The sequence below is a fragment of the Talaromyces marneffei genome, chromosome 4, assembly GCF_009556855.1.
Source record: "Talaromyces marneffei chromosome 4, complete sequence".
Lineage (NCBI taxonomy): Eukaryota > Fungi > Ascomycota > Eurotiomycetes > Eurotiales > Trichocomaceae > Talaromyces > Talaromyces marneffei.
This window is the reverse complement of record NC_072351.1, coordinates 2646312-2674026: the sequence shown is the minus strand read 5'-3', so window position 1 is coordinate 2674026 and position 27715 is coordinate 2646312. Positions and strand designations below refer to the sequence as shown.

At 46.1% G+C, this 27715-nt stretch overlaps 11 protein-coding genes across 11 annotated transcripts; 5 read left to right on the top strand and 6 right to left on the bottom strand.

The window, feature by feature from the left end:
- Positions 1–792: 792 nt before the first annotated feature.
- EYB26_006006 (uncharacterized protein) lies at positions 793–2559 on the bottom strand (the record flags this gene model as incomplete). Its single annotated transcript, XM_054265283.1, has 5 exons — positions 793–875; positions 945–1550; positions 1611–2066; positions 2124–2393; positions 2442–2559. 5 exons carry the CDS (start codon positions 2557–2559, stop codon positions 793–795), a joined length of 1533 nt encoding a protein of 510 aa, XP_054121258.1.
- Positions 2560–3090: 531 nt separating this feature from the next.
- Positions 3091–5051, top strand: EYB26_006005 (uncharacterized protein; the record flags this gene model as incomplete). The annotated part of the gene is made up of 4 exons (XM_054265282.1): positions 3091–3287; positions 3349–3575; positions 3650–4305; positions 4371–5051. The coding sequence occupies 4 exons, from the start codon at positions 3091–3093 to the stop codon at positions 5049–5051; spliced, it is 1761 nt and encodes a 586-aa protein (XP_054121257.1).
- A 112-nt stretch (positions 5052–5163) lies between these two features.
- On the bottom strand, positions 5164–7204 carry EYB26_006004 (uncharacterized protein; the record flags this gene model as incomplete). The annotated part of the gene is made up of 7 exons (XM_054265281.1): positions 5164–5541; positions 5624–5975; positions 6032–6262; positions 6314–6629; positions 6681–6903; positions 6963–7057; positions 7114–7204. 7 exons carry the CDS (start codon positions 7202–7204, stop codon positions 5164–5166), a joined length of 1686 nt encoding a protein of 561 aa, XP_054121256.1.
- Positions 7205–7710: 506 nt separating this feature from the next.
- EYB26_006003 (uncharacterized protein) lies at positions 7711–10641 on the top strand (the record flags this gene model as incomplete). The annotated part of the gene is made up of 7 exons (XM_054265280.1): positions 7711–7799; positions 7864–7986; positions 8049–8317; positions 8394–8479; positions 8547–9181; positions 9237–9407; positions 9465–10641. The coding sequence occupies 7 exons, from the start codon at positions 7711–7713 to the stop codon at positions 10639–10641; spliced, it is 2550 nt and encodes an 849-aa protein (XP_054121255.1).
- Positions 10642–11650: 1009 nt separating this feature from the next.
- On the top strand, positions 11651–12805 carry EYB26_006002 (uncharacterized protein; the record flags this gene model as incomplete). The annotated part of the gene is made up of 3 exons (XM_054265279.1): positions 11651–12040; positions 12099–12639; positions 12696–12805. The coding sequence occupies 3 exons, from the start codon at positions 11651–11653 to the stop codon at positions 12803–12805; spliced, it is 1041 nt and encodes a 346-aa protein (XP_054121254.1).
- Positions 12806–12997: 192 nt separating this feature from the next.
- EYB26_006001 (uncharacterized protein) lies at positions 12998–14316 on the bottom strand (the record flags this gene model as incomplete). The annotated part of the gene is made up of 4 exons (XM_054265278.1): positions 12998–13051; positions 13131–13663; positions 13719–14139; positions 14215–14316. 4 exons carry the CDS (start codon positions 14314–14316, stop codon positions 12998–13000), a joined length of 1110 nt encoding a protein of 369 aa, XP_054121253.1.
- Positions 14317–15659: 1343 nt separating this feature from the next.
- EYB26_006000 (uncharacterized protein) lies at positions 15660–17186 on the bottom strand (the record flags this gene model as incomplete). Its single annotated transcript, XM_054265277.1, has 3 exons — positions 15660–15819; positions 15880–16778; positions 16833–17186. The coding sequence occupies 3 exons, from the start codon at positions 17184–17186 to the stop codon at positions 15660–15662; spliced, it is 1413 nt and encodes a 470-aa protein (XP_054121252.1).
- Positions 17187–17884: 698 nt separating this feature from the next.
- On the top strand, positions 17885–19009 carry EYB26_005999 (uncharacterized protein; the record flags this gene model as incomplete). The annotated part of the gene is made up of 1 exon (XM_054265276.1): positions 17885–19009. One exon carries the CDS (start codon positions 17885–17887, stop codon positions 19007–19009), a length of 1125 nt encoding a protein of 374 aa, XP_054121251.1.
- A 350-nt stretch (positions 19010–19359) lies between these two features.
- Positions 19360–20935, bottom strand: EYB26_005998 (uncharacterized protein; the record flags this gene model as incomplete). Its single annotated transcript, XM_054265275.1, has 2 exons — positions 19360–20203; positions 20268–20935. The coding sequence occupies 2 exons, from the start codon at positions 20933–20935 to the stop codon at positions 19360–19362; spliced, it is 1512 nt and encodes a 503-aa protein (XP_054121250.1).
- Positions 20936–21579: 644 nt separating this feature from the next.
- EYB26_005997 (uncharacterized protein) lies at positions 21580–23945 on the bottom strand (the record flags this gene model as incomplete). The annotated part of the gene is made up of 10 exons (XM_054265274.1): positions 21580–21905; positions 21963–22149; positions 22210–22449; positions 22503–22802; positions 22856–22923; positions 22976–23135; positions 23205–23302; positions 23358–23467; positions 23542–23676; positions 23740–23945. 10 exons carry the CDS (start codon positions 23943–23945, stop codon positions 21580–21582), a joined length of 1830 nt encoding a protein of 609 aa, XP_054121249.1.
- A 1679-nt stretch (positions 23946–25624) lies between these two features.
- On the top strand, positions 25625–27505 carry EYB26_005996 (uncharacterized protein; the record flags this gene model as incomplete). Its single annotated transcript, XM_054265273.1, has 1 exon — positions 25625–27505. The coding sequence occupies one exon, from the start codon at positions 25625–25627 to the stop codon at positions 27503–27505; it is 1881 nt and encodes a 626-aa protein (XP_054121248.1).
- Between the last annotated feature and the right edge of the window lie 210 nt (positions 27506–27715).

The following is a 27715-nucleotide window of genomic DNA, read 5'->3' as shown; positions in this document are numbered from 1 at the left end:
GAGTCAAATATGTCAAACACGCGTTCGGGCTATGTTTCAATCTGATATAAAGCTATTTCTACGGTTTCTGGTCTTGGACCCTTGAAAACTAAACAATAGTAGATAATTGGAAATCACTTAAAGCGGCTCTGTACACCTTTCCCCGTGACATGAGCTGATTTCCTACAGTGAGCTATATTCTGATCATCCTAACTAGGTATGGATCGTCTAGTTTGATATCGGTGCGTACCAACCACCAAATCACAAATGATATTTGCCTTGGACCTTGCTAGAAGTAGCGTTGTTTGTGACCCGGGATCCTCGGAGAAACGGGCCGTATCCTAAACAACATATGTTTCATGGTATGAGTTATTTTCTGAAACATGGCTGAGCATATATAATTTCAGCTTAAACAAAGAAGCTTGGGAACCAATGAACGATTTATAGTCTTCGCTAAGGTCCTCTCACTTGATAGTTGTTTAATTGACATGTTCCTGACGACTTAGGGCTAGGGCTAGGGCTAGGGATAGGACTAAAGGTGACGTCGACGGGAAGATACAAGGAGACTCCTGTTTAAAATATATCGCCTCATACAATTTGTGTCTTGAGCTAGACATACTCCCTTAGTTTTTCGAAAAGGAAGTACAAATACAAGACCCGTTTAATGAGAGCCCGATGTCCGATAATGGCTATGAATATTGGTAGATACATCAACTAATGGCTCTTAATTTGGTATTTCATATATCCTGAGGCACTTATGCTCATATAAAGCAGTGGTTTTGTAAAAACAGAAGATGGGAATAAGCGACAAACTCATGGTTGCTCTACTTGAACAACCTGACTTGTCTTCTCGTCCTCCATGTCGGCTGATTGAACTGCTCCAGGGATAACATATGCTGCGCATTTCCTTTGTTAGCGCTCCCATTGAATAGAAAAATAACAAAATTTTGATGGGTTAATCTCACATTTGAATTTACGTGCGGGCACATGGCCAGCAAAAAGTGCTTGAATCTCCTCCAGAGAGCGCCCAGATGTCTCAGGCAGGAAGACAAAGATCCACACCGCCGCAGCAGCCATCAAGCCAGCATAAATGAAACCAACTCGAGCACCAAGATTTGCCCCGTCACTATTGAATAAGTACGGGAATGTGAAAGTAACAAGCCAGCTGCAGAACCAATTTGCAGCGGTGGAGGAAGCCATAAGTTTATTGCGGTTATGGCCGGTAGAAATCTCCGACGTAACTACCCAGACTGCTGGGCCGAGTGAAAGATTGAAAACAATTATGAAAACAAACACCATGGCGACGATTGTGCGGTCCAGGGCAAGCGATTTAGTTGGTGCCATACCGCATCCGCCAACAATGAGAAGAACTGCTACCAGGACACAGACAGTTAGAAGAAGCATAGGCCGGCGGCCGAATCGCTCGATTGTATACTGATTTGCCCATAGTGCTGGGAAACCAACAAGGTATAGGCCAATTTGGATCAGGAAGGAGTTTGTGATTCCAATTGTGCTAAAAAACACAATACCGTAGCCTGTGATAAAATTGATACCGGATGCTTGTTGCCATGCTATTAAGAGAGCTTAGTGTCATGCGATCAATACAAAGGCGTAGGGAAAGAAGCTATTACCTTGAAGGGCCATGCCGATGTAAGCCTTGCGGCCTTCGGGTCCCCATGTCAGAAGTTCACGCCAGGAACTATCATGGCGCTGCTCTTCCTCAATAGTCCTAACAATATACTCAATGTCCTCCTCAATTAGTTCCGGTCTGTTTCCATGCAACCGTTGTAAAGAAACCCGGGCCTCTTCAACTCGTCCTTTTGTCAACAGCCACCGGGGCGACTCTGGCGTTAAGAAGACCAAACCGGGAACGAGCACGATTGGGAAAATCAGCTGCACTGCCATGGGAATTCGGTATGAGCCGCTGTCATTGCGGTCCTTGGTAGCATTATCTACGATGACACCCAATAAGAGCCCAATGCCAACATTAAATTGGTACATAGACACTAGTGCTCCACGAAACCGAGCAGGTGCACAGTCCGCCACATACAGGGGAACCAAGCAAGAGATTAAGCCGACAGCGTATCCTGGATGTATCCGTAAGCAAATATATAATTTTGGGATTGTACTGAGTTTGTACCAACCCAGAAGTAATCGGCCGACGATGAGCATCCCGAGGTAGTGACTTGCTGTCTGGAAAATAACTCCCAGCACAACCATGAAGCTGGAGACAAACAGCCCTCCGCGACGGCCAAGATGGTCACCTACTATGTAGGATGAGACAGCCCCGATAAGTTCGCCAACATTAATGATGCTAGTGGTCAAGGATTGGATGCTTGAAGACATAATATAAGTCCCTATTGAAGAGTCGTAGTGTCCATATGCTTCGATGAATGGCTCCATCGCGAGGATTCCTTTTCTCTATTAGCTCCCATTACTTCAATAAAAGAAAATTTGCGTACCTGAATAGTAGGAGGAGTCAAAGCCAAACTGAATGGCCCCGATGGTGATAAAGAGACAGATACCGATGGCACGCCATTCTGCGCGCACAGCAGACCAAACCGAGGTGTTGGAGCTCATCTCTGCGATTACAATAAAGGAATGAGCAATAGAAGAGAAAAAAAAATCAAGGACGATGATAATGAAACATCATGAAGACGGGGTAAGAAGCTAGATTTATAGACATGCGGAGTGCTACTCCCTACACAGGACAATTCCGGGGTTGAAAAGTTGCTTGGACGTTTTGATTTTCGCCGAACGCCATGCGCTTAATTTTCCGATTAGAGTTTTGATAGACCAGTCTGGAATTTAGATACTGCGATTGAGTATCCCTCTAGAAGAGTTTTCAAAATGTGGAGTGCTAGCCGAGTCACCTGAATAACCTGGGGTGAACTGGGGTTTTTCGCCGAATGCTATCCGTGTAATTCCCCGATCAAAGTTTTGATATCCAAATTCCAGGCCCGCTTAGCAGTCCAAATCAATAATAACTTGTATGAGATCGGGTAGTTTAATTTTTTAAATAAAGAACAGCTCCGGTACCCTTGATCCGGCCCCTATCTGTTCATCTTTTCTGCCACCTCCTGTTACTTTTGTATAGTTTTCCCAGATACAATGCAGGACAGAGTTTCAGTATCGTTTCCCTCATGGACGGAACCGCCCATCACTCAAACAGTTATTGGCAAGCGTGGATATATCGACGAGATTGAAGAATTTCGAGGTATTCCATATGGCAAGGTTCCCGGAAGATGGCAACACGCTGTGCTTCTTGATCGGTTGCCCCAGGACACTTTCGACGCAACGAAAAATGGGTAGGTTTGCTGGATCGACATATTGTTGATAGCGTTTAACTGATCTTGCATATTGTCAAAGTCCTCGCTGTCCGCAACCACAAGAGCCGAATAATAGCGATTTCTACCAGTCGTGTCTTGAGTTCCCGGGCGATGTTGCGGAATCCGAATTCGACTGCTTGAATCTGTTTATCACTAGACCAAGTAGGGTGCCCATACCACCATCCGGATCAGAGACCAAACTGCCTGTCTATGTCTATATCCATGGTGGAGCCTACACTTTTGGCGCTGGGACAGATCCAATGTGGGGTGAGGGGACTCTTCGATGAGATTGCTGTGGAACAGCGTGATCAAGATTGCTAATGTCGATGCTATGATTATAGACCCTGCCCGCCTAGTTGCCAAATCGATAGAACTAGGAACACCGATTATTGTCGTTACGATAAATTACCGTCTCAATGTCTTTGGGTTCGCGGCGTCATCTGAGATTATTGAGTCCCAATCACTTGGGCAGACAAAAGGATGCAATTTCGGACTTGGGGACCAGAATATCGCACTGTGTTGGGTACAACGCAACATTGGGGCCTTCGGCGGTGACTCAAGTAAAATGACAGTGGGCGGGCAGTCGGCCGGAGGGAGTTCAGCACATGCGCATCTTCTAGACGCACTTCTAGGGTCAAACGCCCCTTTGGTCCAGCGGGCAATAATCCAGTCCGGCGCAGTTGGTGTTCTTGGCCCCCTCACCATGAAAGGTGCAGATACACGATGGGCTACATTGTGTAAAAAGTTAGGGGCTCCTGTTGAGGACATCGCTGAACGCATGGAGTTCATGAAAAGGATACCAGCAGACACAATTCTTCAGGCATACAGAGAGTTGGGATGGAATGTTTGTCCCTTGGTCCAGGACGACTTGACTATTTCACGAAGAGCAGGGAATCACTGGAGTGTACAGTTTTCTAGCACAAAATCCCCTGTACCAGCTATCGGGCCATATGAAAAACCGGAATTTGCTGTTTTGATCGGAGATACAGAGTTCGAGGTTTGTGAAAGTCTAAAACTCGAAATTAAGACCATACAAGTTAATGGATCAACTTTTTGGAACAGGGAACGATGCATCGCTTCCAGGTGATGCAAATCAAAAGCTTTGACGACCTCAAAGCTCGCTTGACTGTAGGGAGTCTGCTGGATGAAGCCTTCTGGGAGGAATTTTGCAGCATATATAAGCTTGAAGCAAGCATGCCGGTTGCATCCTTGCACGAGCAAGTTTTCCGTTTCCTGTCCGATATTCAGTTTGGTTATCCCGTTCAACAAGCACGCGATGACCTGACGACATGGGAACCTTTCGCGAAAGAGTTTCCGGAGCAGAATAGTGCTTCACATGTACACCCCATTCAAGTTCACTCGTATCGCGTGGAATTCGGAAATCCGTTCCCAGGACCTAATCATGGAGTCGCTCATCACTGTGTTGACCTCATCTATATCTGTGATGCTTTCCATGATGCCCTGCGCGCAATGGACCAGGCCTCGCGAACCGATGTTATAAGCAATGCTGAACTGGTGAATCGCATTCAGACCGATTGGATCACGTTTATCGCTGCTCCCAGTATAAGCGAGGCCAAAAGCCTTGCATCTGTATATAGTTTTGACCGCAAGACAAAGGTGGTGAATATGTCCTCGGACAAAGACTGGTTGCATCGGAAGCGCAGATTCAACCTCATCAGCGAGTACATAGTTGCCGCACGACAAGCAGCAAGAATAGTCACCGGGGGTGACGACATTTCGTAGACAATTCCTTGAAAATAAAAATCAAGATCTGCTTTTTGTGTCATGGGAACAGAGGAGGAGTGTAGGATAACTGTCATACGTTTGGCTATTGTGTAAAAATGCAATTATATTATCATTCAACCAGGTCTGGGTTGGGTACCAGTCCTTTAAAGCCAGGTATCCAGCGGTAACGAAGCATTTCGGGGTCCAACGAAGACTGGGCAGCCTCTTCCAACTCGGGCTCTTTTGACGTCGGATGTTGAATGAGATCGGAAAGAACCTTGCGTAGGAGTTTCGCGAAATCATGCTGGTAGTCCATATTGGTTGTGAGGATGAACTTGTCCAGGACTTCGAGATTGATGGCGCAGTTGCTTATGATCAGGTCATCTGACTGTCGGCCTAGTTTTTGAGCAAGTATAAGGAATATAAAGCAAGACTGAAGGAAATAAGTCCCGTAATATCTATACATGAGCGATAGATGGGGATCGACCCTCAAAACATGCTGTGCCATCTAATGTCTTTATCAGTAAATCCATCACATGATTAGAATAGGCCTGGACATGCCAGTTGATGTAAAATTGTCCCTGGCTTACCTTGGCGCAAGCATTTGCATGCTCGCATGCTGCAACAAATTCAGATGATGCTTGCCATTTCAAATCCTCATACATGACCACGATGTCCATTGGGCCATACAACAATATATGCATGCAATGATATAGATGCAGTGCGTAATAAGCAATCTGAGGCTCATCGCGCAAGGCCGGAGCCTCGCCTTGAACTTCTGCAAGTTTAGCAAAGTCAGGTTCGACTAGAGACTGGAAAGAGATGAACCACAGGCCAAGATTGCCCTCGATATTTCGTCTCACAGACAGCAGATAATCAGCAGACTGATTAAAGGTCGCGCTGCCGCAAAGGAAATGATATTCAAGTATTTCGCCTAATATCCTACTAGTTGTCAGTATGTTTCTTATATATGAGCAGGGGGTCACCAGAATCTTTACCTTGACAGGGGAATAAAAACACCAAACATGTCTAGGCTGCACACAGCATACTTAAGGATATCAGTTCCGTAGTTCATGTCATCTTTGGCTGCGGTTAATGAACCCGTCTGGTCCCAAATACTGTCAGAGCGTGGTGTAGGAAGTTGGTGGCATTCGTGGTCAGTGATAAGGGGCCGGCTATTGAAGGACAAGGAAGAGTGACGATCAATAATATAAGTTGCCCACCATAGCCTATGAGTTCTTGTCAGTGGAGTAGATTTCTAGGAATTGATTAATTCATACCTCCGTCTCTCTTCTTTGTCATCCTCACATAAATGTGGTACGTCCATATGCAGGTCCAGTTTCTGTACGATAAATTTCAGGAATGTGAGCCAGTATTGAAGACTGGATTCCACAGACTTCTCGCTAGGACCAATACTCGTAATCACAAACGCAGTCAGAGCGTCATCGAAGGTATGATGAAAATCCGGCAGAGTCCTAGGGTGAAACTGACGTATCAACTCTGCAAAGAGGTTTCGCCGCAAAGCTGTGTGTTCATTCAAGCTTCTTCCTGGCAGAACGGGGCTACGGTCAACACGTGGCATGAACATAGCAGAGCCTAAGAGTCCGGTAAGACTAAATTCCACTGTGCTCAAATTTTACCACTCACAGAGGATAGAAAGAACCACTGGGGGTGATGTTGGCCGTGGGGCATGCTGGTCAAACAATCTATGCCTTCGTATTAATCGTGTATGGAGTTCTTGATTCGGTGATTCATAAAAATGTTCGAGCAGACAACAAGCTTCAGCACGTGTGAGTTGAGTTTCCGCACAGGGTGTCGTCATGGCGAAAAGCCCTTGAATGCAATCCAAGATTGGATAATCTGGAGCATCCTGGATGAACATCAGCTCCTCTTCCAATACCACTTAATAGACTGAGAAGGTCAATATACTGGGTAAAAATTCAAGATTGGCAATGCTCGCTCGAGCTTGGGCTTTCTTCCTCTCCTTTTTATCATGCGATTTGATGTGCATCGAATTTCCAGTCCTGACAATGAGTATGAGTGAAGTACACCACTTTCTTAGGGATCGACTTCAACCTACTATTGCAACGGACGCATCCCTGAGAGAGAGGCGTGCATCTGAGTTTGTGACCATGACATTGGTCGCATGCCAGTATTGTTTTACGTTCCATTGGCCCAGATCATGGATCCTGAAGGTGTAGGAGTTGTTCTCATGCTCGCTCGCTCCTGCTGTGAATGGACGTATCGATCGGAACGGAATAACAATAGTCAGTACGGTCATTACATGACAGTAATTAATTATTACATAATATAGACTAGTCCAGAAACAGTCTAGTCTGACCGTAATCGGTCAGCTGCTTCCTTATCGACTTCCTTCCCCATTCCCCACATGCCTTTATCTTTCGCCTGTCGAATTTGTTGCACTCTCTCACATGTCAATGTCAATGCCATCCTTGACTCGATCGAGACCCTGTCGCTAATCGACCTTGCGCAAGCCTCTTTAGTGTGGCTGCGAGCAACCAGGTTTCTGATCCTTACATCTGCGACTGGTTTTCAGGCCAATCATTGGAGTTTCTGGTCAGCACGAACCTGGCAAATCAATAGATGGCCATAACACGACCCGTGGACTATACCACTAGATGGCCAAAGTAATCGGCATATTGGTTGTATTGAAGATATGGAACTGCCTCCGCATCCATACCCCTCTCTGAATAAGGCTAAGAGGCCACGGGTTGCAGAAGAGAATCGCAAAAGAGCTGTACGAGCGTAAGGCTGCATTTAACCTTGCCGCGAGAATAGGGCTTCATTCATACTAACCAAAATTATTTAGATGCGATGGATGTCGGAGAGTGAAGGAAAAATGTGAAGGGGGAGTACCCTGTCGCAGGTGCACACGCTATCACCGTCAATGCATATTTAATGCACCATCGGAACCAATAGAAAAGTCAATTAGGTGAGTATTGAATACGAAGAGCAACAATCAAAATCAGAAGCATATCTAATATTATCGAATAGACACCGCCACCGAACTGAAAGTTTCACGCGCGATGATGAAGCAGAAGCCGAGCGGGTGCGCTACATGGAACGCATACTGGCGCATTATGTACCCAATATGTCCTTCGACATCCTGTCACTACGCAAAGTGGCCGAGGGCCTTCAAAGAGATCATCGTGAACAGTCAATATCCGAAGGACCTGCAACTCAGGCTGAGACGGATGACTTGGATGACCTGGCTATAGATGAAGAAAACTTCAGTATCCGAGCTTTCCCAGATAATACAACTCGTCAGTGCCTTGATTTTGTGTTTCAGCCACCGGTATGAGCTATCGATCTATCTACTAACCATTATTTGTACTGCAGAGTATTCAGGAGAGTTTTCGTATCTCAACTTTTCTATGAAAATCCGAAGAAAGATTGATGAATGGATGCAGTCTAGTGCACCAGAGGTATGTTCTGGAACTACGTTTTTCTCATCTCCCATGGTAAACCGTTTTTGACTGACTATAATTGTAGGAAAGGGAAGAAACACTTCCGTTTGAAGAAAGATGGAGGTCTACACATCTGGAGTCAGCATCGTCCTCGGTTTCTGCTGCCATAGCATGTTTACCTCCCCGTTACGTCGCAGAGTTCCTCATCAATGTCGCCAATAAATATGCACAGACGAACAATTTCTATGTGGAAGAAGACTGGCTCCGCGATAAGCTGGCTATATGCTATAACAACCCAGATAGTCTTACCTCGGTTGATGCAGCATCTGTTTGTGCTATCTTGATGCTTTTGGCGATAGGAACGCAGTTCGCACACATGGCTTCACCAACGCCGGTCAACAAAATCAGTCGCGAGGAGTCGTCAACAGATGACCACCGATTTTCGGAAGATGAAGTCGGGCTGACATTCTACCATTTTGCGTCTAAACTGCTTCCAGATATCATTGCTACTGCGTCTGTCAGGAGTGTACAGGCGTGCTTGCTGATTGGGACTTATTTATTGCCACTTGATACCTCTGGATTATCGTACACTTACTTTGGACTGGCAATAAAGTTGGCAATCCAAAATGGCATGCACCGAAGGTACACTGGTGAAGGTTTGGACCCGCACATGCAGGAGGTGCGAAACCGTGTGTTCTGGACAGCCTTCACTATTGAGAAGTATGCAATTCCAAATCGGCAATCTATAAAAACTGTTGCTAATTTGCTTGAACAGACGAATCAGTATTTTGCATGGCAGACCTGCTTCGATTACCGACACAGATGTTGATGCCAATTTGCCGGTGGATTTACCTAGCCTACATTCGAGCACTACAACCAACAACCTTACAAACATGGTAGCTTTGATTAAGTTGACGTTGAAATTAGGCAAAGTCGCCGAGGAAATGTGAGTGCACTATTTCATTCAACTCTTATAAGACCGATAGGCTTATCATGGGTCAAGATCATCATTGCGCAAAGCCCACAAATGGCAGCAACCGAACCCTCTGGAGAACCTTCTTACCCAGCGTCGAGAATTGATAGAATGGTGGTCGAGTCTTCCAGAAGAGACATCATGCCGCGACCTCAACCCCACTAGCCCACTATTCCGCTGCAACGTGCATCTCAAACTCGACTATTGCCTGACCAGAATATTTATGGGCCGTCCGTTCCTTTTCAGTAATTTGCGAAACGGTAACCAATCTTCATTACAAAAGACATCCGCGAGTCGATCTAAGTTGAGAACCATCCTGGTAAGCGATTGTGTTGAAGCAGCACTGGAAATAGTCGACTTGTGTCGTCTCTTGCGTGACGAAACAGGTCTTGCACGAGCCTCGTACACAGAGTTCAGCTCATGTCGTGCGGCGCTGCTTGTGATATTGGCACAAAGCTTGACAAAGCGCACGGAGAGGCTACGTAATGCACTGACTCAGGGCATGGGGCTAATAAAGATCATGTCGATGGGTATTGGTTCGGCTAGATCAGCCGTAAGTGTCATTGAAACCCTGGAGCGGGCTATTCGTCGCCTAGAAGATTGGAGCGAGATCCAAGGTCCCGCCAAAGAGCCTCAAGATTCAGCAGACTCTGGCTATGAGCGTTTCAAAAGCTGGGAGATGTTGTGGAAAACAGGGCCCATTTCGCCAGCGACTGGCAATTCATCATCAAACAGTGACAAGTCTCAATCTACTCTGAAAAGGAAACGCGACGCCAGTGAGATGCAATTTTCATCCTCGGCTAATGCTACATCACTATCCAACCCGACAATACCCTTTACAACTGAGCTTGCTGTTCCCGGCGACATTGACACCGGGTTATTACCTGACACCCTTACTGGATCGATAAGCGATAACACAGATAGTAAAAAGTTTGTCAACCTAGAAAATGGCAATACTCAAACACCAGACGATACATCAATCTTCCACCAACTGGACATGGCACACTCTTCAAGCACTGCCGGATTACCCCAAGTCCCACAGTTCGGCTTTGAGGGGTTTGTCACCAATTTTCCGCAGGAGTTGGATGAGTTTACAGCAATATCATGTTTTGACAGTGATTTTTTGGCACAAAATGCAGCTTCATCGGGAGGCAGTGTGGATAATATTGATGGTAGTGTGTCCAACGGAGACGGATGGTTGGCGTGAGCACCTCGACGTCTCCAATGGACATCATTTTTTGTTGGGGAAGACATACTGATTCCTCAAGTTCGTGTAGCATGACATGGCTTTGATGAATCACACGGCTGTAAATGACTTATACACCGAGGATTGCTTTCATTTGTACTTAGCGTGATATCAAATAAAGGTTTGCGTTGTTCTTTTGCCAATCTTACAATATTCATAAAAAGAAGATGACCGAGGCGTTTTATACCTAAAGGTATTCTGTAACCCTTCCGAGACCATGGAACGCCTGATTATACTCAGCATAACCAAGAATAATTACGGAACGCTCAGTTTTGGTAGAAAGCACTATTTTTGAAAAGATATATGCTTGAAAGAACCTGATGTGGAAGTTTTAGGGTTTAAACATCGGCGCCCTAACTTATCCATGTATTTATTGTTCTCGACCAAACTTCAATTTCCAGGGAGTCATCTCTTCACATGTTCTATTCCTCTAGTTTCGGATAGTTAGAATAGCCAACTTTGACGCTATGCAATGCATGTGTGTTACACATTATTCTTGATCTCAACAAAGCCCGATCATAGGACCCCCTGTCAGTTAGCCGCCCAACCCCTCGAAGATCCCCCAGTAAGAGCTTAGAATAGAGGGAACTACGTGTACACTAGCAATAACGTTAGAGATCGTCTCAACTAAGACAATATGATTGGGCCTAGAGCTATCGCCGTTTTTCTCACGGCAGCCAATATTATTCAATGTCTTGATATTTCGATCAATAAGAACGGCGGCTATAATAGAGTCATCGATCATCGTCATCCATCAGTGACTTGATGATTAGCTTCAGTATGCAATTTAATTCATATATTGTGGCAAAAATAGCTTTTGTATGAAAGTTTTGATAAATACCTAATTACTGCCCTCGTTGCCTGTAGTGGATTTTATTGTTTCGAATTAGATACCCAACTGACCGAAATAACCTTTGATGGTGTTTAAGTATCTGCTTGACAAAACCCTTTCGATCAACAGAGTCGCAAGATGAAGAAATCTAGACCGACAAAACTTTCAAGTCTTCTGGCGATTCTGACTTCTCTCGTCCACGAAGTCACCGCCATCCATCACCTGCGACTATCACCCGTAATCCTCGTCACAAGGGACACATCCACTCGCGCCTTTAGAATAACAAACCACTGCCCCGTCGACATATACCCAGCAATCCAAACACAAGCCGGCACCGGCCCAGCATTCGGCGGCTATCATGCCCTGCCCGGAAACACAACCAGCTTCGACGTCAGCGCAGGTTGGCAGGGGCGGATATGGGCGCGCACCAACTGCACTTTCAATGAAAATGGAATGAGTACGAATGGGATGGGGGCAGATGCTTGTTTGACGGGGGATTGTGGTGGGTTGTTGGATTGTCAGGGGACTGTAAGAACATTCTAATATTTTCTTTGGGATGATGAAACTGAATGTGATAATAATATAGGGGAAACCAGCTACACTTGCAGAATTCACAATGTCGGGAAGCATGAATCTATCTTATTATGACATTTCGCTAGTTGATGGATATAATCTCCCATTGGGGATAATTTCATTGCATATCGAATCAAGCGACCCCGACCTGAAAAACATTCCATCAAATACAACAAATCCTGTCTGCATCGGAAGTCCCAATTTCTTACAAGCCACAAATCAGCTTGAAAATGGTACGACAGTACCTTCCAACTCCACCATTGGCAGTATCACCTATTCAACGCCACTAGAGATGACACTGAGCACACACGCAGTTTCACAATGGTGTCCCTGGCCTCTTCAGATACAACCCCCCCCGAAACCTGGGGCGGGCGTATATCCATATCCCGATGATGGAATTGCGCGTCCAGATTTTGATCCTTGTTTGTCTCTGTGCTCGAGATATGGAAAGTCGAATTATTGTTGCACCGGTAAACACGGTACGGCGGACAAATGTAGCCCGAATATGTATAGTAAAGCTGCAAAGAAGGTGTGTCCGGATGCGTATAGTTATGGTATGCTCCCCATTCTATGGAGATAGTTCTCGTATATGCTAACTGTTTACGAACAGCGTATGATGATACGACATCAACTTTCACTGTCAAACAGGGCGCTGGGTTCGAAGTTGTCTTTTGTCCGTCTGGTCGGTCGACGAATATTCAAAAGTCGTTGACGACTTAGTAACAGGGCTGACCATGAATGGTAATGAAAGAGGCCGCGGGGCCTATTTGCTCTATGTAATAATATAGGTGATATACAAAATGATACACGATGGTCACACAAAACACATCCCTGTCTTCTTTAGTTAAGACGACATTTATCTATTCTCCCAAATATAACGCTTCAAAGAAGGCCACCCGTGATATAACAATCTCACAATTTCGCCTCTGGCGCTGGTTCTTCATCTTGCGTCAGTCGGACAACGCCCTATAGAAATAGAATATTAGTCAACCAAGTCATTTTGATGCAAAGCCATTCAGTATATATGAACAAAGAAATGACTAACCTCCTGGACACAAGTCGCCACATGCACACCATCCCTATTCCAAACTCTCTGGGTAACCAACCCTCGACCCTCGCCAGCCCAGGGGCTATCAATACTAGCCAACAGCCAGTCATCCGCCTTGAGCGCCTGCGGATTATGAAAATAAATCGTATGATCCAGACTGACCATCATGCCTATCTCCTTATTATCTTTCCTCTTGATAATAGACGATAATTTATCGGTAGTTAAGGTCCCATTCAAAGAACTCGCGCGGATTTCTGCTGCCTCTTCTTCGGCCAATTCCTCGAAATAGCGCGATAATGCTTCGCTGTCGAGATCGGACGGGTTCTTGAGCGCCTTGAGAGCGCGCTGGAGGGCCGTAGGTGACGAAAACCGAGGAATATTGTGCAGACGAGCAACGGTTCCAATGAAATAACTATCAGACATGTATGCAAATGCTGAAAGGTGGGCTTGGTGGCCGCCTTCTTCGGAGATTTTGCCGCGGATACGTATCCATTGGCGAAATTTCTTATCTTCTATATTCACCTCGTCCGCTGCAGCACAGTCAGTCAGCCGATCTTTCCAATCCAAGTTGTCGCGACAACGTACAGGTCGAATAAAGACGATCATCCAATCTCTGGGACTCAAAAGGACTCTTCGCCTCAAGCGGGGTTAATGTATTCTTCGGAGGTGGTGTATTCGGCATCTTCGAGTCATGTTCTAATCTCTTTTTCCCTCCACTGTGCGCAGCATTAAAACTCAGCGTCGTTGTGAAAATGGGTCGTCCACGCTGTCGTGCTTGAACGGTTCTAGTAGCGAAGCTGCGGCCGGTGCGCACGCGCTCGACATGGTATACGATTGGGATCTCGGAGTCACCGGCGAGAACAAAATAGCAGTGCATGCTGTGCACGAAGAAATTATTAGGTACAGTTCGCTGCGCCGCGGCGAGGCATTGCGCGATCACGGCGCCGCCGTAGATGCCGCGCGCACCGGGGGGATGCCATAACGGTCGGGTATTTGTGAAGACATCCTATGAGTATAAAGCACTTGGTTAGCAATGTTCCTTACTTCATATTCGCTCAATTCCAGAAGAGAAGGATCGTACAGGCCCAATGTCGCTGATCGGGGTTAGATCAAGGACATTCTCAATGGCAGCTTTGCTGTTATCGAGGGGTGGGGGCTCGAAGATGGTGACTCTTTTCGACATTCTGCCCTGGTAGTGTCTGTTATAATAAATGTATGATCTAGAGAATATAACTTAGATCAATGCCATAATAGAATGCTCCGACAGCAGGGTTTATTTAGGACTGGGTTTGAGGTCGTTAGGAGGTGGATAGTCTTGGTCGGACAACGGCTCCATCGAGTAGTTCAGGCCCGTTGAGCCGAGGTTCATTCTGCTCCGAACTAAATCTTAGGGTTATTAGGGTTGTCAGTGATTGTATGAAGAGATTAGGGGGTTCGGTATAACTATGCTAATGCCAAACTATATTGTAATCGATGTGTATTTGGCATTTTCAAATATATTGCCAGTATGGGTCAACTATTCATGCTTAGCGCTTCTATACTTGAATATTACTCTCGATTATCATCAGATCCTTGAACGCTGGGCTTCAAACTGCCCAACACCCCCCCCCCCCCAATAGGAGTAACCCAAGAAGAACGATCCTTTCTTTACAAAAATTTCCCTCTGCGGCCGAAGCTTAGTCTCATGCAAATTGAAATCATCCACCGTGCCAATGCGCAGAATACTCTTTCCCGGAAACGCCTCGCCAACACGATACATGAGCGTACCGCAAGTAGAGCAGAAATGATCGGTCATCCTCTTGCCTGAGGCAATAGTGTGCGATTGGCTGTAAGACGTCAAATTGTCACAGTCACGAATGTGGGTTAGATATTCGTCGTCGATGGTGAAGTTGGAGGCGAACATGGATGCGGTTATCTTGCGGCAGTCGGCGCAGTGGCAGACGAATGTTCCTACAAGGCCAGGTCCTTGAGTGGGAAAGGAGAGCTGCACGGCGCCACAGAAGCAGGTTGCTGTTGCTGAGTCTTCTTTTGATCAGCCATCGTTGGCACTGCCAGCAAGAGGTATGTAGGGCTTAGATTTGTCGGCTGTGGCGGCCATTTCTATTGTTTGTATTTGGTGTTTATGTCGCAGGCAGAAGGTCTATCTTGAACTTTCTTCTCAACTCATATGAGCTATCCAATTTGGTTATAAGTACTTCCTCGCGTCTTACTACGTATAAAAAGTTAAAATTTACGGCGGACACCAACAAGTTGCTGACAAATCCATTCAATCAAGGATAGTTGGTTACCTAATGGACGATCAGAATATCTATTTCTTGATCAGTAATCATCTTGAAAGGATGTTGACGACCCTCTGCTCTGACAACTCATATCCGGCGCATGTAATGATATGACTCATGAGTATCGAGTATGGAAGGAAGCGAAGCTATTTCCTGGTTACTCATTTCATCTGAAATTGGTACTCTGGGCTGCTTTGATTCATTCCATGGATTCATTAGTCTATAGGTCTTTTTTACACCAAACCATTTATCTACACAAAGAGACAATGTCCCTGGGAACATAAGGACTCATGATGCCGATGAGGTCAGCAAGAGGAACCCAGTCAAGGGTGCCGTGAATCGTCTTGAGCGCCCAGCCGCTGTACAAGACTCGGGCATAGTAACGGTTTGATTTATCATTCGTGTCCCTATGCTTCAGTCAATATGTGTGCAAACTTTCACATCATAAAAGAAGTCAAGCAACCTACCAAACTTCAAAAGCAATATTAGACGCTATAGCAGGCCATCGCAGCGCATCAATACCAAGCGCACCCAAAACAGGACCGATATCACCGTCATGAACGAAGATATGGGTATAATCAAGAGACGATTTACCATCGAGAACAGCTTGAAGGTGAGCAACAATCTCTCCAATGAACAAGCCCTGAACAACCTGGATGTATTTGACGACATCCGGGTTGGTGCGCCAGTAGTAGTTCCATTCCCAGTCGCCGGCACGGAAGACTTGCTGGGCCATTTCCATGGTGACGCAGTTGGAAGAGTTGGTCAGACTACAGGGCAGCTTGTAGCCGTTGCAGAGACGGGCCTGAAAGTTGTCTGCGAAGTGGTCAAAAGTGCTTTGCCAGGAGCCGCTAGTAGCACCCAGCATTGAGCCCAGAGTTGAGCGCAGTTCCTGGGTGACAGCAAGGTGGTCGTTCCACTCAGCTGTTGACTTCAGCGCGTTGAGAGTGCCGCCGATAGCTGAACAGGAATAACCGTCATTCACGGTATCAACGCTAGAAACCATCTGATGCAAAGGCAGTGCACCTTGGTAGGAAGGCCAGACGCCACGCAAAACCGCGCCGGCACTTCCCTGTGTAAGTGGAGATTCACTAGATCTGAACCAGGTGCGGTCAGTCGGCTGCGTGGGAATCAGGCCGAGTTTCTTGCCGTAGACGGCCCAGAGGTCCTTGCCGTGCTGGAAGCCATCTTGAACACCACCAACGGTGATTTGGGGATATTGACAGGAACCGTTCACACCAGGTGTGAATGGGTTTGTGGGGTCTTGGTATGTCTGCGCATACATGGGGATTGGCTGGATGCTGGAAGAAGAGGCTGCGCCAGCGTAGAGATAGGGTCTGACATTGTCGCAATCATATGCTTCATTCTATAGAGAATTAGTGATCAGGTTTTCTCTATAGTAGTCTAATATGGAGCTTACCTCTCCACCAGGCAAGATATTGTACGGAGAGCGCCTTTGATGACGCTGCAAGTACTCAAGGTACACAAGCTTTCCTTGAACGTGGCCTTTGCTTAGGGCTTCGGGAAGCTCATACTCTTGCCCACGAGGATGAGGCATGGAACAATAATCATAAGTTCCGTAAGGCGACCCCACAGCCGGTCCAGTGGTATCCGCTTGGTAGATACCCCCATATGTGCCAATTGAGCTATTGCTAATGTATGCAGTGTCGTTCAATGTGGGAGGGTAGAATGTCTCTTCGGAAGTCAAGCCAAGCACCAGGCTACCGGTAAGGCTGACGAGGCCGAGAACGATTCCAAATCCAAGACGAGACATCGTACGCGTTCTACCAGAAATTGTCTTTTGAATTGCCGAAGTCCGAACGTCAATCTCAACTTCAAAAGGTGAATACCCCGCCCTTTTATATTTGAAATTACAAGATTTTACCAGTCAAGGTCAAGAGGGAAACATTGTTTATTCAAGCCTTCAGGCTAATAATTTAAGCTTACCGTATACGGGCCACTATAAGCGTAAACAGTACAGAGTAAGCTGACATCAGTTAGGATACTAAGTTAGCTAGTAACTAGTTAACTATATTAATTAACTAGTTTACCTTACCATATTAAGTAATGTTACACCAGCTACAACACCGCCGACAAGGCCAATTGGATCACCACAGTTAATGCACGTGAACACCTTTCATTTGCCGGTGTCCAGCTCTAGATAAAATTTATATGATAGTTGCAAGTACAAAAGCTTTATTTGTAGTATCTCACGTGCAGAAAAGATGCTCGGATCAGAGGGCTTGGACTCTGAAGCATTGCACGCTTCGGCTTCATTCACGTAGGGTTTGTATATAGCTAATAGGTATTCCCAGGTGCATCTCGTGACGGGATCGACTTGGTGTAGGTACTTGAGCACGGCTCTTGAACATTTGTATTTTGTCGATTGACTATTTTTCTCTCTCTCAATCTTGACGCTTAATCATTGACTGCGTAATAACTGGCCCAATGTGGAAGCAACTCCTCACCATCATGGTGCTGGCCGCTTCTGTCCAGTCATCATCCCTCTCTAAATTCGCCTTGGGCAAAGTCCTCAAGGATGCATCGTCCATATTCGGCGAATACTTCAAAAGTACCAACCACTTCTCCGATTGGATGAAGAACTACCCAGACGACACTCTGCTCGTACACATGAACATTCCAGGTACCCACGACAGCTCAACATGGAACTATACCCAGGCCACCCAAAACTCTCTCCGGGGCATCACAAACCTGAACCAAGTACTTCTCTGGACACCTTTAGCTTACCGATGCCAGGAGTTGCCGTTCATCCATATGCTGAATATGGGTGTTCGGGCTTTCGATCTGCGAATTGCGTTTGATCCTACAAATACCACGCTCATATTCTACCATGCGCAAGCCCTACTTTCGCAAAAAGCTGGGCTCGACATTGTTCTTTTTGGATTCTATCAGTGGCTCGACGACCATCCTTCCGAGACTATTTTCTTGTCAATAAAGTATGAAGGCTCCACTGCTCGACACGCACAAAACAATGCCGCTGTACAACTCTCGCTCTATGAAGTCCTTACCACACCCGCTGCTCATGCCTACTTTGTGCAAAAAAAGGACGAACTGGGAACTTTAGGTGAAGCACGCGGTAAAATCATACTCATGCGCCGCTTCGACTTGGATCAACTCCCACGTTGGTACACGGAGAATCTCCCAGGATTACACTTCTCCCCAAATTTATGGATAGATAACGGCGCCGATTTCACATTAGTGTACAACACTGAAAAGAATCTGAGAGCTTATATTGAGGATTACTTCATGATACAGACACCGTTTGGTTCAACTGTAGCTGAAAATATCCAGTGGAAGTACAACGCCACTGTCGCGCATCTCAAGAAAGCTGCTTCTTCCACTTATAAGGGCAGTCTGTTTTGGACCTTTGCTTCGAGTGTGAATCTTCTGACCCTGCCTCCTATATGGCCCCAGATTCAGGCTCTTGGTAATGGTACGGAGTATACGCCAAACGGGGGGGTGAATCATATGCTTGTGCAGTTTTTGAAGCAACAGAGGGGAAACAGGATGGGGATTGTGATGTTTGACTTTTATGATCAGCCTAGTGATCTGATTGAGACCTTCTTGAGCTTGTAGGCTCGAGGTAGAAGAAGATCATGTATTGGGCCTGGAACAGCATATCGTGTCAATTAATCAACTGTAAAATAGCAATAAACATACAGCTTGTATATAACAACCTTGAAACATGGGCTTGTATTTTCTTTTTGGGTATTCGAGAAGACGATTACCAACTGCGGGATAAATAAAAGCCATACAGTTGTGACCACAAGTCTTATACATGTAACCTTGCAAATTTGAACATTTGAATAATATATTGAAATGTCTAGAAAAAGACCACCAGCTATGCTACGCTATGCCTCGCTAGAACACATATAAATATGCAGAAACAGAAACTACAGATACGGTTAACCCATCATGCTCGCTCGCTAATTCTGTCGCGTTATCCTCCTCCACAATTCAGCATACATAGCTGACCTCGAATCCTTCGTCCGAGTCACTGCCTCCGTATTCTCAAGTGCTCTTCTGTACAAGAAGCCCATACATTCCTGAACCGAGCCCCAGGTAAGCAGCTTGTAAACATTGGGCTTCTCTATAGCAGAACTCTTGCCACTGGTACCGTCAGAGAAACCCTGGATCAGTTCACAGCTAATCTCATCCGCCATGCCCTGAAGTTGAGCATATGCCAGTTCGATACGAGGTTGATTATTGGCTGCTTGTTGAAGGCGGATTTGATGCGCTTTCTGTACGGAGTCGCGGTTGTGGGTGGCGATGATTGCGTTGACGGACGGTACTTGCTCTTTGTTTTGGCTCTCTGATGCAGGACGGAGCATGGAGTTGTATCGTCGAGTCAAAAGAGCTTCCACAACGCCGTCGTAGCATGCATCGGTGTCCTCTTTGATATCCCAGATGGTGTGTCGTGGCTCTATTTTCATGTATGCACCACGAACAAGCTTTACACCGAGAGTATATCCATCTTTCTCAGCCATGGCAAGGTGTTTTGCGATATTTGCGGGTGTGGATTTCAGGTATGCTTGATAAGTGAGGTACATGGTTGCATGGCCGGGCGATTGGGAGTTGCAGTATTTCTGATACTTCATAACCCAGTCGTCGATGCCCGGCTGCACGGCTTGTTCCTCTGCGTCGACCAAGAGGCGTGCCGACTTGGAAAGGGCAGCGTCACAGGCTTTGGTAATAGCGGCGTCCATATATTCGGAGGGTGGGAGACGGTTCTTCAACAGGTGTACGGCCTGAGTGCCCATGCCGGTAAGTCTAATAGAAGAACGATTAATTAGCGAACTTGAATAGGTGAAATCAACGTAAAAGAAAGACATACTTCAAGGCAACAAAGTCACCCGCAGTCGCCATGTCAACACCTTGCAACGTCCCCTTCAACCACGCATCCACCTCTTGTTTCGCTAAAATCTCATCGTGAGGACTGGCCTTGCTATCCGCCACCAAAACCTCACGCGCATATCCCAACAACACACCACGACATCCTAGACCTTTCGTCTCGACGATGGACCGCTGTACCTCAACCTTATTTTCTCCAGCATTGAATTGTTTGTAGATGGTGTTCTTTACTAGCCAGTTGAGTAGGGGGTTGCGGTCGACGTCGGTCAGAGCAGTTTTGGGACTTGCGAGTGCTGACAGAGCCCATATACACGGTCGGAGGAGTAATGGTGATGATGATATGGACAGAATAAACGCGGATCGTAAGATGGCGGATACGGGAAGTTTTCCAAGCGGCGATTTCGATGTGGATCTGGGTGTAGATATAGATGTTGTTATGGACTGTGGCGTCTTCTCGTTGATGGTTTGAGATTGTGTGTGTGAAGAAGGAAAGGTAGATTCAGGTGCAGACGGCAATCCTATGGCAGATGCCTTTGCATTCTTGGTTGTGCTAACATGTCTGGTATGATGGACCAGGGGTGAGACAACAAAGCGTGACGATGAGCGAGTTTTAGTTGGATTAAAGGCGCGTAGAGCGCGAGTCTGGTTCATTGTAAGCAATGTGTGAGGCATAAGCGATGGTCTTAGTGTGTAAAGATGGTATGAGAAAGAATGGCGGTAGGAAGAGTCAAGAAGATGCTATATAGAGAGCGACCGCTTACCTGGGACAGCAACCGGTGCGGTCATAAGGAAGAGGAACTGTCCCAACTGGGAAGGTGGGCTTGCCCGGCTTATCGTCGTTGCCACAGACTATATCGATAAGGGCTTGAGCCTTGCTATCATTTTTTTCACTGTCGGGTCCACATACTTTACTAACTACTACAAGTACAGATTACTTTCTTCCATTTTATCCCAGCACACTCAAAATGTATCATACGTGCTTCATCTCAAGTACTCTAGATTTACTGGAGGACCCAGTCAACACTTACAACTGTGATTATGACCATGTGAAATAATTTGAAGCCCGGCTAGAAGCGGCGAATATGCGACCGGATCACAGTACATCGGCCCGGCTAGCCCGGGGAAGCGATTGGCTACCGGCAAGCAGATGCCGGTCGATCGATCGATCCGCTGCTTCCCGATTAGGCAGTATGTACGGAGTACTTATAAAGTTCGTATTCGTATTGTGGCGGCCATAGCGGTATCAATCAGGCGATGACTTATATATCCAGCATGCTAGCTATCAGCTACTTCATCTACTTCTCAGGCACAGCAGCTCCAATCGACTTCCAAAAATCGCATCTTCGTCCTCGGCCCCCTTCCCAGCTATATCCATCAACCATACTGAATTCAGGAACCAAGCCTGGATCGACGTATGTGTTGATCACATATTTATATGGATCGTATGAATCAGTGCCCGTTGTATGAGTGCCACCTGTCTGGTTCAGGTTGGCTTGCACTCGGTTGTTTGGGGTCCACGATGGCCAATATGCGAGGACTTGGGCGATATCGGCAGGAACGTCGATAGTATATGACGTAGTGTTACTGGGAGTACCGTGAGTGATAAAGCTGTCGAAGAAGGCTGTATATTTGTTAGTCTTACCCGTTTCCTCTGCTTCTGGGCTTCTAGGCAACTTACAAAGGAAAGAATGCTGGAATGGTTGGCTCATAGTGTTAGGTGCGTTACCAAAGTATCCTGGCATGTCCTCTCCGTGGCACGAGTTGATGAGTGAGAATTCATATTTGTAGCTTTTTCTACTTTTCAACCCATATGCATCGGCGATCCAGTAAGCGGAGCAGACGAATGTTAATTCCGAATAGAGGTTCTTTATGAAAAGTCAGCAAACACTACCCACGAATTGACAGGAGAAATTGGGGGGGGATACATTGGCTCGCTGTTGTTGTCCAACAGCAAATGGGCTGACAAACACAGCGGTTGCATTTGCATTTAGACCATCCGTAGCAAATCCAACGGTGGGAAGGCTAGCCGGCAGAGCGTATTCAGCCAACACTTGCTGGATTTGATGATCGTTGAGGCCCGGCATTAGGTACTGTACGAATTCAACGAATTCCTCCTCGGTGGTCACGTTTTGAGGAGTAAATGCCAACCCTTCGTTGGCATTGTTCTATTATATAGTTAGCGAGTCAATCTATACTAGAAATTCGGCAATTCACATACTCCGATCAATCCCCTATTCCCGTTCACCTTTCCAGCGGAAAGTTGTGCACTCGGCCGTTGTTGAACAAATTTCCCATCTGTCACAGGTGCGAATGCCCATTGTCCGTACTTGGCGTTTACTGTGACAGTATAAGATGCATTTTGAAGCGCATTGGTGTCAGCCGCTACCAGGCAGTCGAATACACTCTCAGTCATACTGCCAGAACAGCCTGCCTCGGCAGCGAAGTATTCGTAGTATGTAGTTGGAAGGGGGTCATCATAATTAAACTGTTGAGGAAGATAAGGACTGGCCAAGAAAGTCTATTCTCTGTTAGTTATTTGTTCAGCAGTTGCAAAGAGGGTGCAAGGCGTACCCCGTCATAAAGCTCATCACCGACAGTCCCTCCATAAGCCATGGCTTGCAACATTACCGAGCCACCTCCTATTATCAAATCAGCATTGCATACGGCCAAATGAGGTTCGTCGATTCTTACCAGCAGATTCACCTCCAATTGTAACACGATCCGGATCACCACCAAACAGCGAAATGTACTTCTGTACCCATTGCAGTGCTAGGTATTGGTCATAGAGGCCAGCATTGGCAATTCCATGTTTCTGAACATCTTTGCCCGCTAGAAAGCCGAATGCACCAAGCTAGAAGGAAGTTAGGACTTAAGTCAGTTCTGGTGCTCCGCGTATTCGGGTTAGACGTAATCAACATACACGGTACTGTATAGACACAGCAACGAATTTCGTTACAGGAGTCTCAACCATCCACGACATGTCTGCATCAGCATTTCCGGAGCCGTAACCGCCGCCATCTACATGCTACCTGTTAACTATCAGATTCTAAATCGCACACAGACTCGAACTTACGAATCCAAACAAAAACAGGCAAGTCGGCGGCATCTTCTGGGGCCCATACGTTGAGAAAAAGACAGTCCTCGCTCACTGACGTGCTTGCTGTCCATGCAGGTTCCGGGGTACTATAATAATTATAATAATGATCAGTTGACGTGCTCCCCTCGTAATCGAGCAAGATATATGGATCCAGCCTTACGTAAGATGATCAGGCGCCTGTGGACATGTCGGTCCGTGAGTACTCGCATCCAAGAAAGTGCCATTAAACTTCGTCTGTGGAGGAACAGAGACTTGCCATCGTCGATGTCCAAGTGGTGCTTGCGCATAACGTATTCTTCCGGCAAATTAGCCTTATCAACAATCAACAATATAGTCAACTCAGAAAGATTTCTCATACCCATGCCAGCTGTTCAGACCAGAGGCGGCATTGTGTACTCCGACGTAACCAGCATAACCCAGATCAACCTCCAAGGGGTTTGAGGGGTTAGTTATACCGACTGTTGGATAAGGATTTTTGGGCGGATAATGGGCGGATACAGTATCCAGGGCTAAAAATAATAGGCATATGGTCGATAATGATCTGAAGTATGCTCGATGCCGCATTGTTAAGATATTTCTCGATATCAATTTTTCGAGAATAGTTGTCAATTGATGTGATTTCAAACCGCGTGTGAGAAAAGGTCAACAAAGTAACGGAGATTGTCGAGACTGCCTCCAAAACCCAAGCAAGGGATGGAAATCTCAACGTGACAAACGCTGCGGTTGTACAAATGAAGAAACAGAAAGAAAAATGGAAGATAGTTCTAGAAGGAAAATATTTGGTTTTGAGTACGGGGTATACAAACAATTTTGAACCCTTTATACATCTAGAAGGATTCCCCCACGTTGGTCCATGCCACAACAATGCTACAACAACTACTGATCATATAGGACGACGATTGACGCATGTACTAGCTAGTATGGTCAGGCAATAGAGAGGGCAGAATCGGGTAATTTCTAACTTAAGAGATTAACTTATACATACTGTATTCAAGATTCCACCAGTCGGAGGAGTCCATCTTTATTCCATGGTTATACCGTATAACTAGTGGAATGCTTGAACACTAAGTCATCAAACCTAGCCCTAAAACACCAAGAGATCGACATTCCCGGCATAACTATCATCCCACGTTCACCTAGCAGTTCAGTCCTGACGATATTGTACCCCGCGTTAATACATACTCATGTTGGGTACGTAGTATTGCTCTGCATTGGAACATAACTCCTTTTATCCGGCATGGAGGAGCCTTGATGGGGCACGGAATGCAGAGAAGTGGGGATAAGCTTGACTTATAGGTATCAACGACTGACACTACCATACTTATTTCTACTCTGGAATTTGTTTCTTCACCGGTTTTTTATGTCTTGCATCGAGTGGTGCGCCGAACTTTGACAATGGGCGCTAATGTGTGACGGCGGCTTTACCGTACGGTGTATACTGAGGTCTTACTCCCGAGGTCGTTGTTGAATGACTTGGATGAGTAAGGTGGTCGGTTGGTGTGAGGATTCATGGCAGAATGGCTCGGAAAGCATGGGATAGTATGGGGAAGGACTTGAAAGGCCTTAAGCAATAAGCAATAAGCAATAAGCAGCTTGAAATTGTGACGGCTCAAGTCCGGATTAGGGCTGTGTGGCATGATATCACTTCTTATGTACTACAAATGCCTATTCCCCCAAAACCACACGAAAACTTCGTCCTTGCATTCAGAGTTATGACTCCCTGTGCAACCCTAATGATAACAATAAGTCCAGAGTGAGAGTCTTATGTGGAGACCAGATCGGTAATCCTCACTCGGCTAATGATTTTGCAGGGCCCGGGTAATATTACCGTAGGGGGTACAGAACCGTTCCCTTATCCAAGCAAGCAAGTTTGGATTTCTGTCCGAACTCAGCTTTTTGCCCTAACTAGGTACTGTAGGTAGAAGCAAGTAAGATCCGCTTAGTTGTAATAGCTACATAGGATAGAACTCTTTTTCCTTTCTACTACAGAAGTAATTCTTCATCATCCATTTTTCTGTGCCGCGGTTTTTCGTATTTGCGGGTCGTTTTGTGGTGAAATGGAGATAATTCGGACGCCTGTATACCTAGGTATATCACGATATAGGTACCGAGACCACATGACCAACCGGTTACTGTTAAAATATGCTGGGATAGTATTAAGGGACTCCAGATTTCATGATTCTGCGCGTAATTCTGCAAACACTTATCTTCAAGTAAGTGCATAATTAAGACCGCCGGCCGCAATGCAATCCTTACTACAATATCGCCGTTTTGGGAAAGCTCTCGAGGCACAATTGGGTCGTAGCAAAAATAAGGTTTCTCAATCGCGTCAGCAGCGACGTGACGAGATCGAAGGAGAAGATATACCAACCACAGAAGAGAAAGATTTGGAACAGGGTCTACATAATAATGAGGATGCTGTCGCTCATGTCCACGATCCCGAATTGCGAGCCCACGATGGGCCAGATATCATTACACCGGACTCTATAGATGCATCTCCCTCTCAGTCGGGGCATGAAAGTACAGGTGATGGACGTATCACGCGAGATGAAACTGAGCGAACAGTGATACCAGAAGATGAGGACCTCAATGATCTTCGCGTCGTTCCTACTCACAGAACAACCGGCACAACACTCGGACGAGCAATCACTGGTATTGAAATCCGCCCACGAACAACGAGAGAAGGTGGTCCAGAACTTGGCAACGTGTTTGTAGTTTCTTGGGAGTCAGAAAAAGATCCTATAAATCCTTACAACTGGGCACTCTCTAGACGAATTATATGCACGTTCACTATATCGTTGATCTCCAGTGTTGTGGGTTTTGCATCCGCCATTGATTCAACAATTATCCCACAGGCGGCTGCTGAATTTGGTGTTGGCGAGATTATAGAAGCACTAGCATCGGGTCTTTTCTTGATCGGATTTGGTGCTGGAGCCTTGGTGGCTGGTCCATTCTCAGAAACCCTTGGTCGAAACCCTGTATATATCACCACGATAGCTCTGTACATGCTATTCCTAGTTGGAGCTGGCGCATCTCCCAATATTGGGTCTCAGCTTGTTTGTCGATTCTTTGCCGGCATGTTCGGTGCCACACCGCTGGTATGTGCTGGTGGATCTTTATCAGATATCTGGACCCCGCAAGAACGAGTTTTTGCATTCCCGCTCTTTGCTTGTTCCTCGTTTCTAGGGCCGCTGCTCGCTCCCATTGTTGGAGATTGGATCGGCCAAAGTTCGACACTCAGTTGGCGTTGGACCGAGTGGGTGACCTTGATTGCTTCCGGGGTCATTTTGACCATCGTTGTTCTCACTCAGCCTGAAACTTATGCTCCAGTACTTCTTGGGTGGAAAGCCAAACAGCTTCGTCAGATTACAGGCGACAAACGTTATCGCGGTGCTATTGAGTTACGAAAGACGCCGCTGATTGTCCGTCTTAGAAGAGCATTGTACCGCCCATTTCTCATGTTCATCCAGGAACCAATTCTTATTCTCTTTGGTCTATACCTGACAATGGTATATATTGTGCTCTTCACTTTCCTGACCGGTTACACATACATCTTCACCGGCATCTACGGGCTCTCAACAGGGATGACGAGAGTATGTTTCGTAGGCCAAATGGTTGGCATTCTTTCATGCTCTCTCCTAATCCCACTTAATATGCATCTTCGCAAGAGAGACATCGCGCGTGCAAAGGCTATCGGTCCAAACGTCAAGGTAGCCCCTGAATCACGGCTGTATTGGGCGATGATTGGTGGTCCGGCTGTGCCGATCAGCTTGTTCTGGATGGGCTGGACTGCTCATCCAAATATATCTATCTGGTCTCCTTTGCTGGCATCGGTGCTGTTTGGTTTCGGAATTATCTGTGTCTTCATAACCACATACCAGTACCTCATGGATACTTACGAAATATATGCAGCCAGTGCATTGGCAAGTGTCACCTTCCTTCGGTACACTATTTCTGGGGCTTTTATTGAGATTTCGATTCCATTCTATGAGAACATGGGTGTTGCTTGCACCTTGACGATCCTGGGCAGTCTCAGTGGGGTTTTGGTCGCTATTCCGTATATGTTCTGTCAGTATGGTCCAGCGATCAGGAAAAGGAGTAGATTTGTGCCCGAGGTGTTTTAACAACCCTAGAGATTTCGTAATTGCAGTGCAGATGGTGTAAATAGAGTAGATGCTCTAATCAACACAACATAACCGAGATAAATAATTTGTTACTGACACATGATGGATGTGACAGACTTATATAACCACATGAATCACCACATGGAAGAGATAATCAGTTATACCTATGAGAGACCCGACCAGCTGAGCTGGGTTAAATGCTTCCCAAAG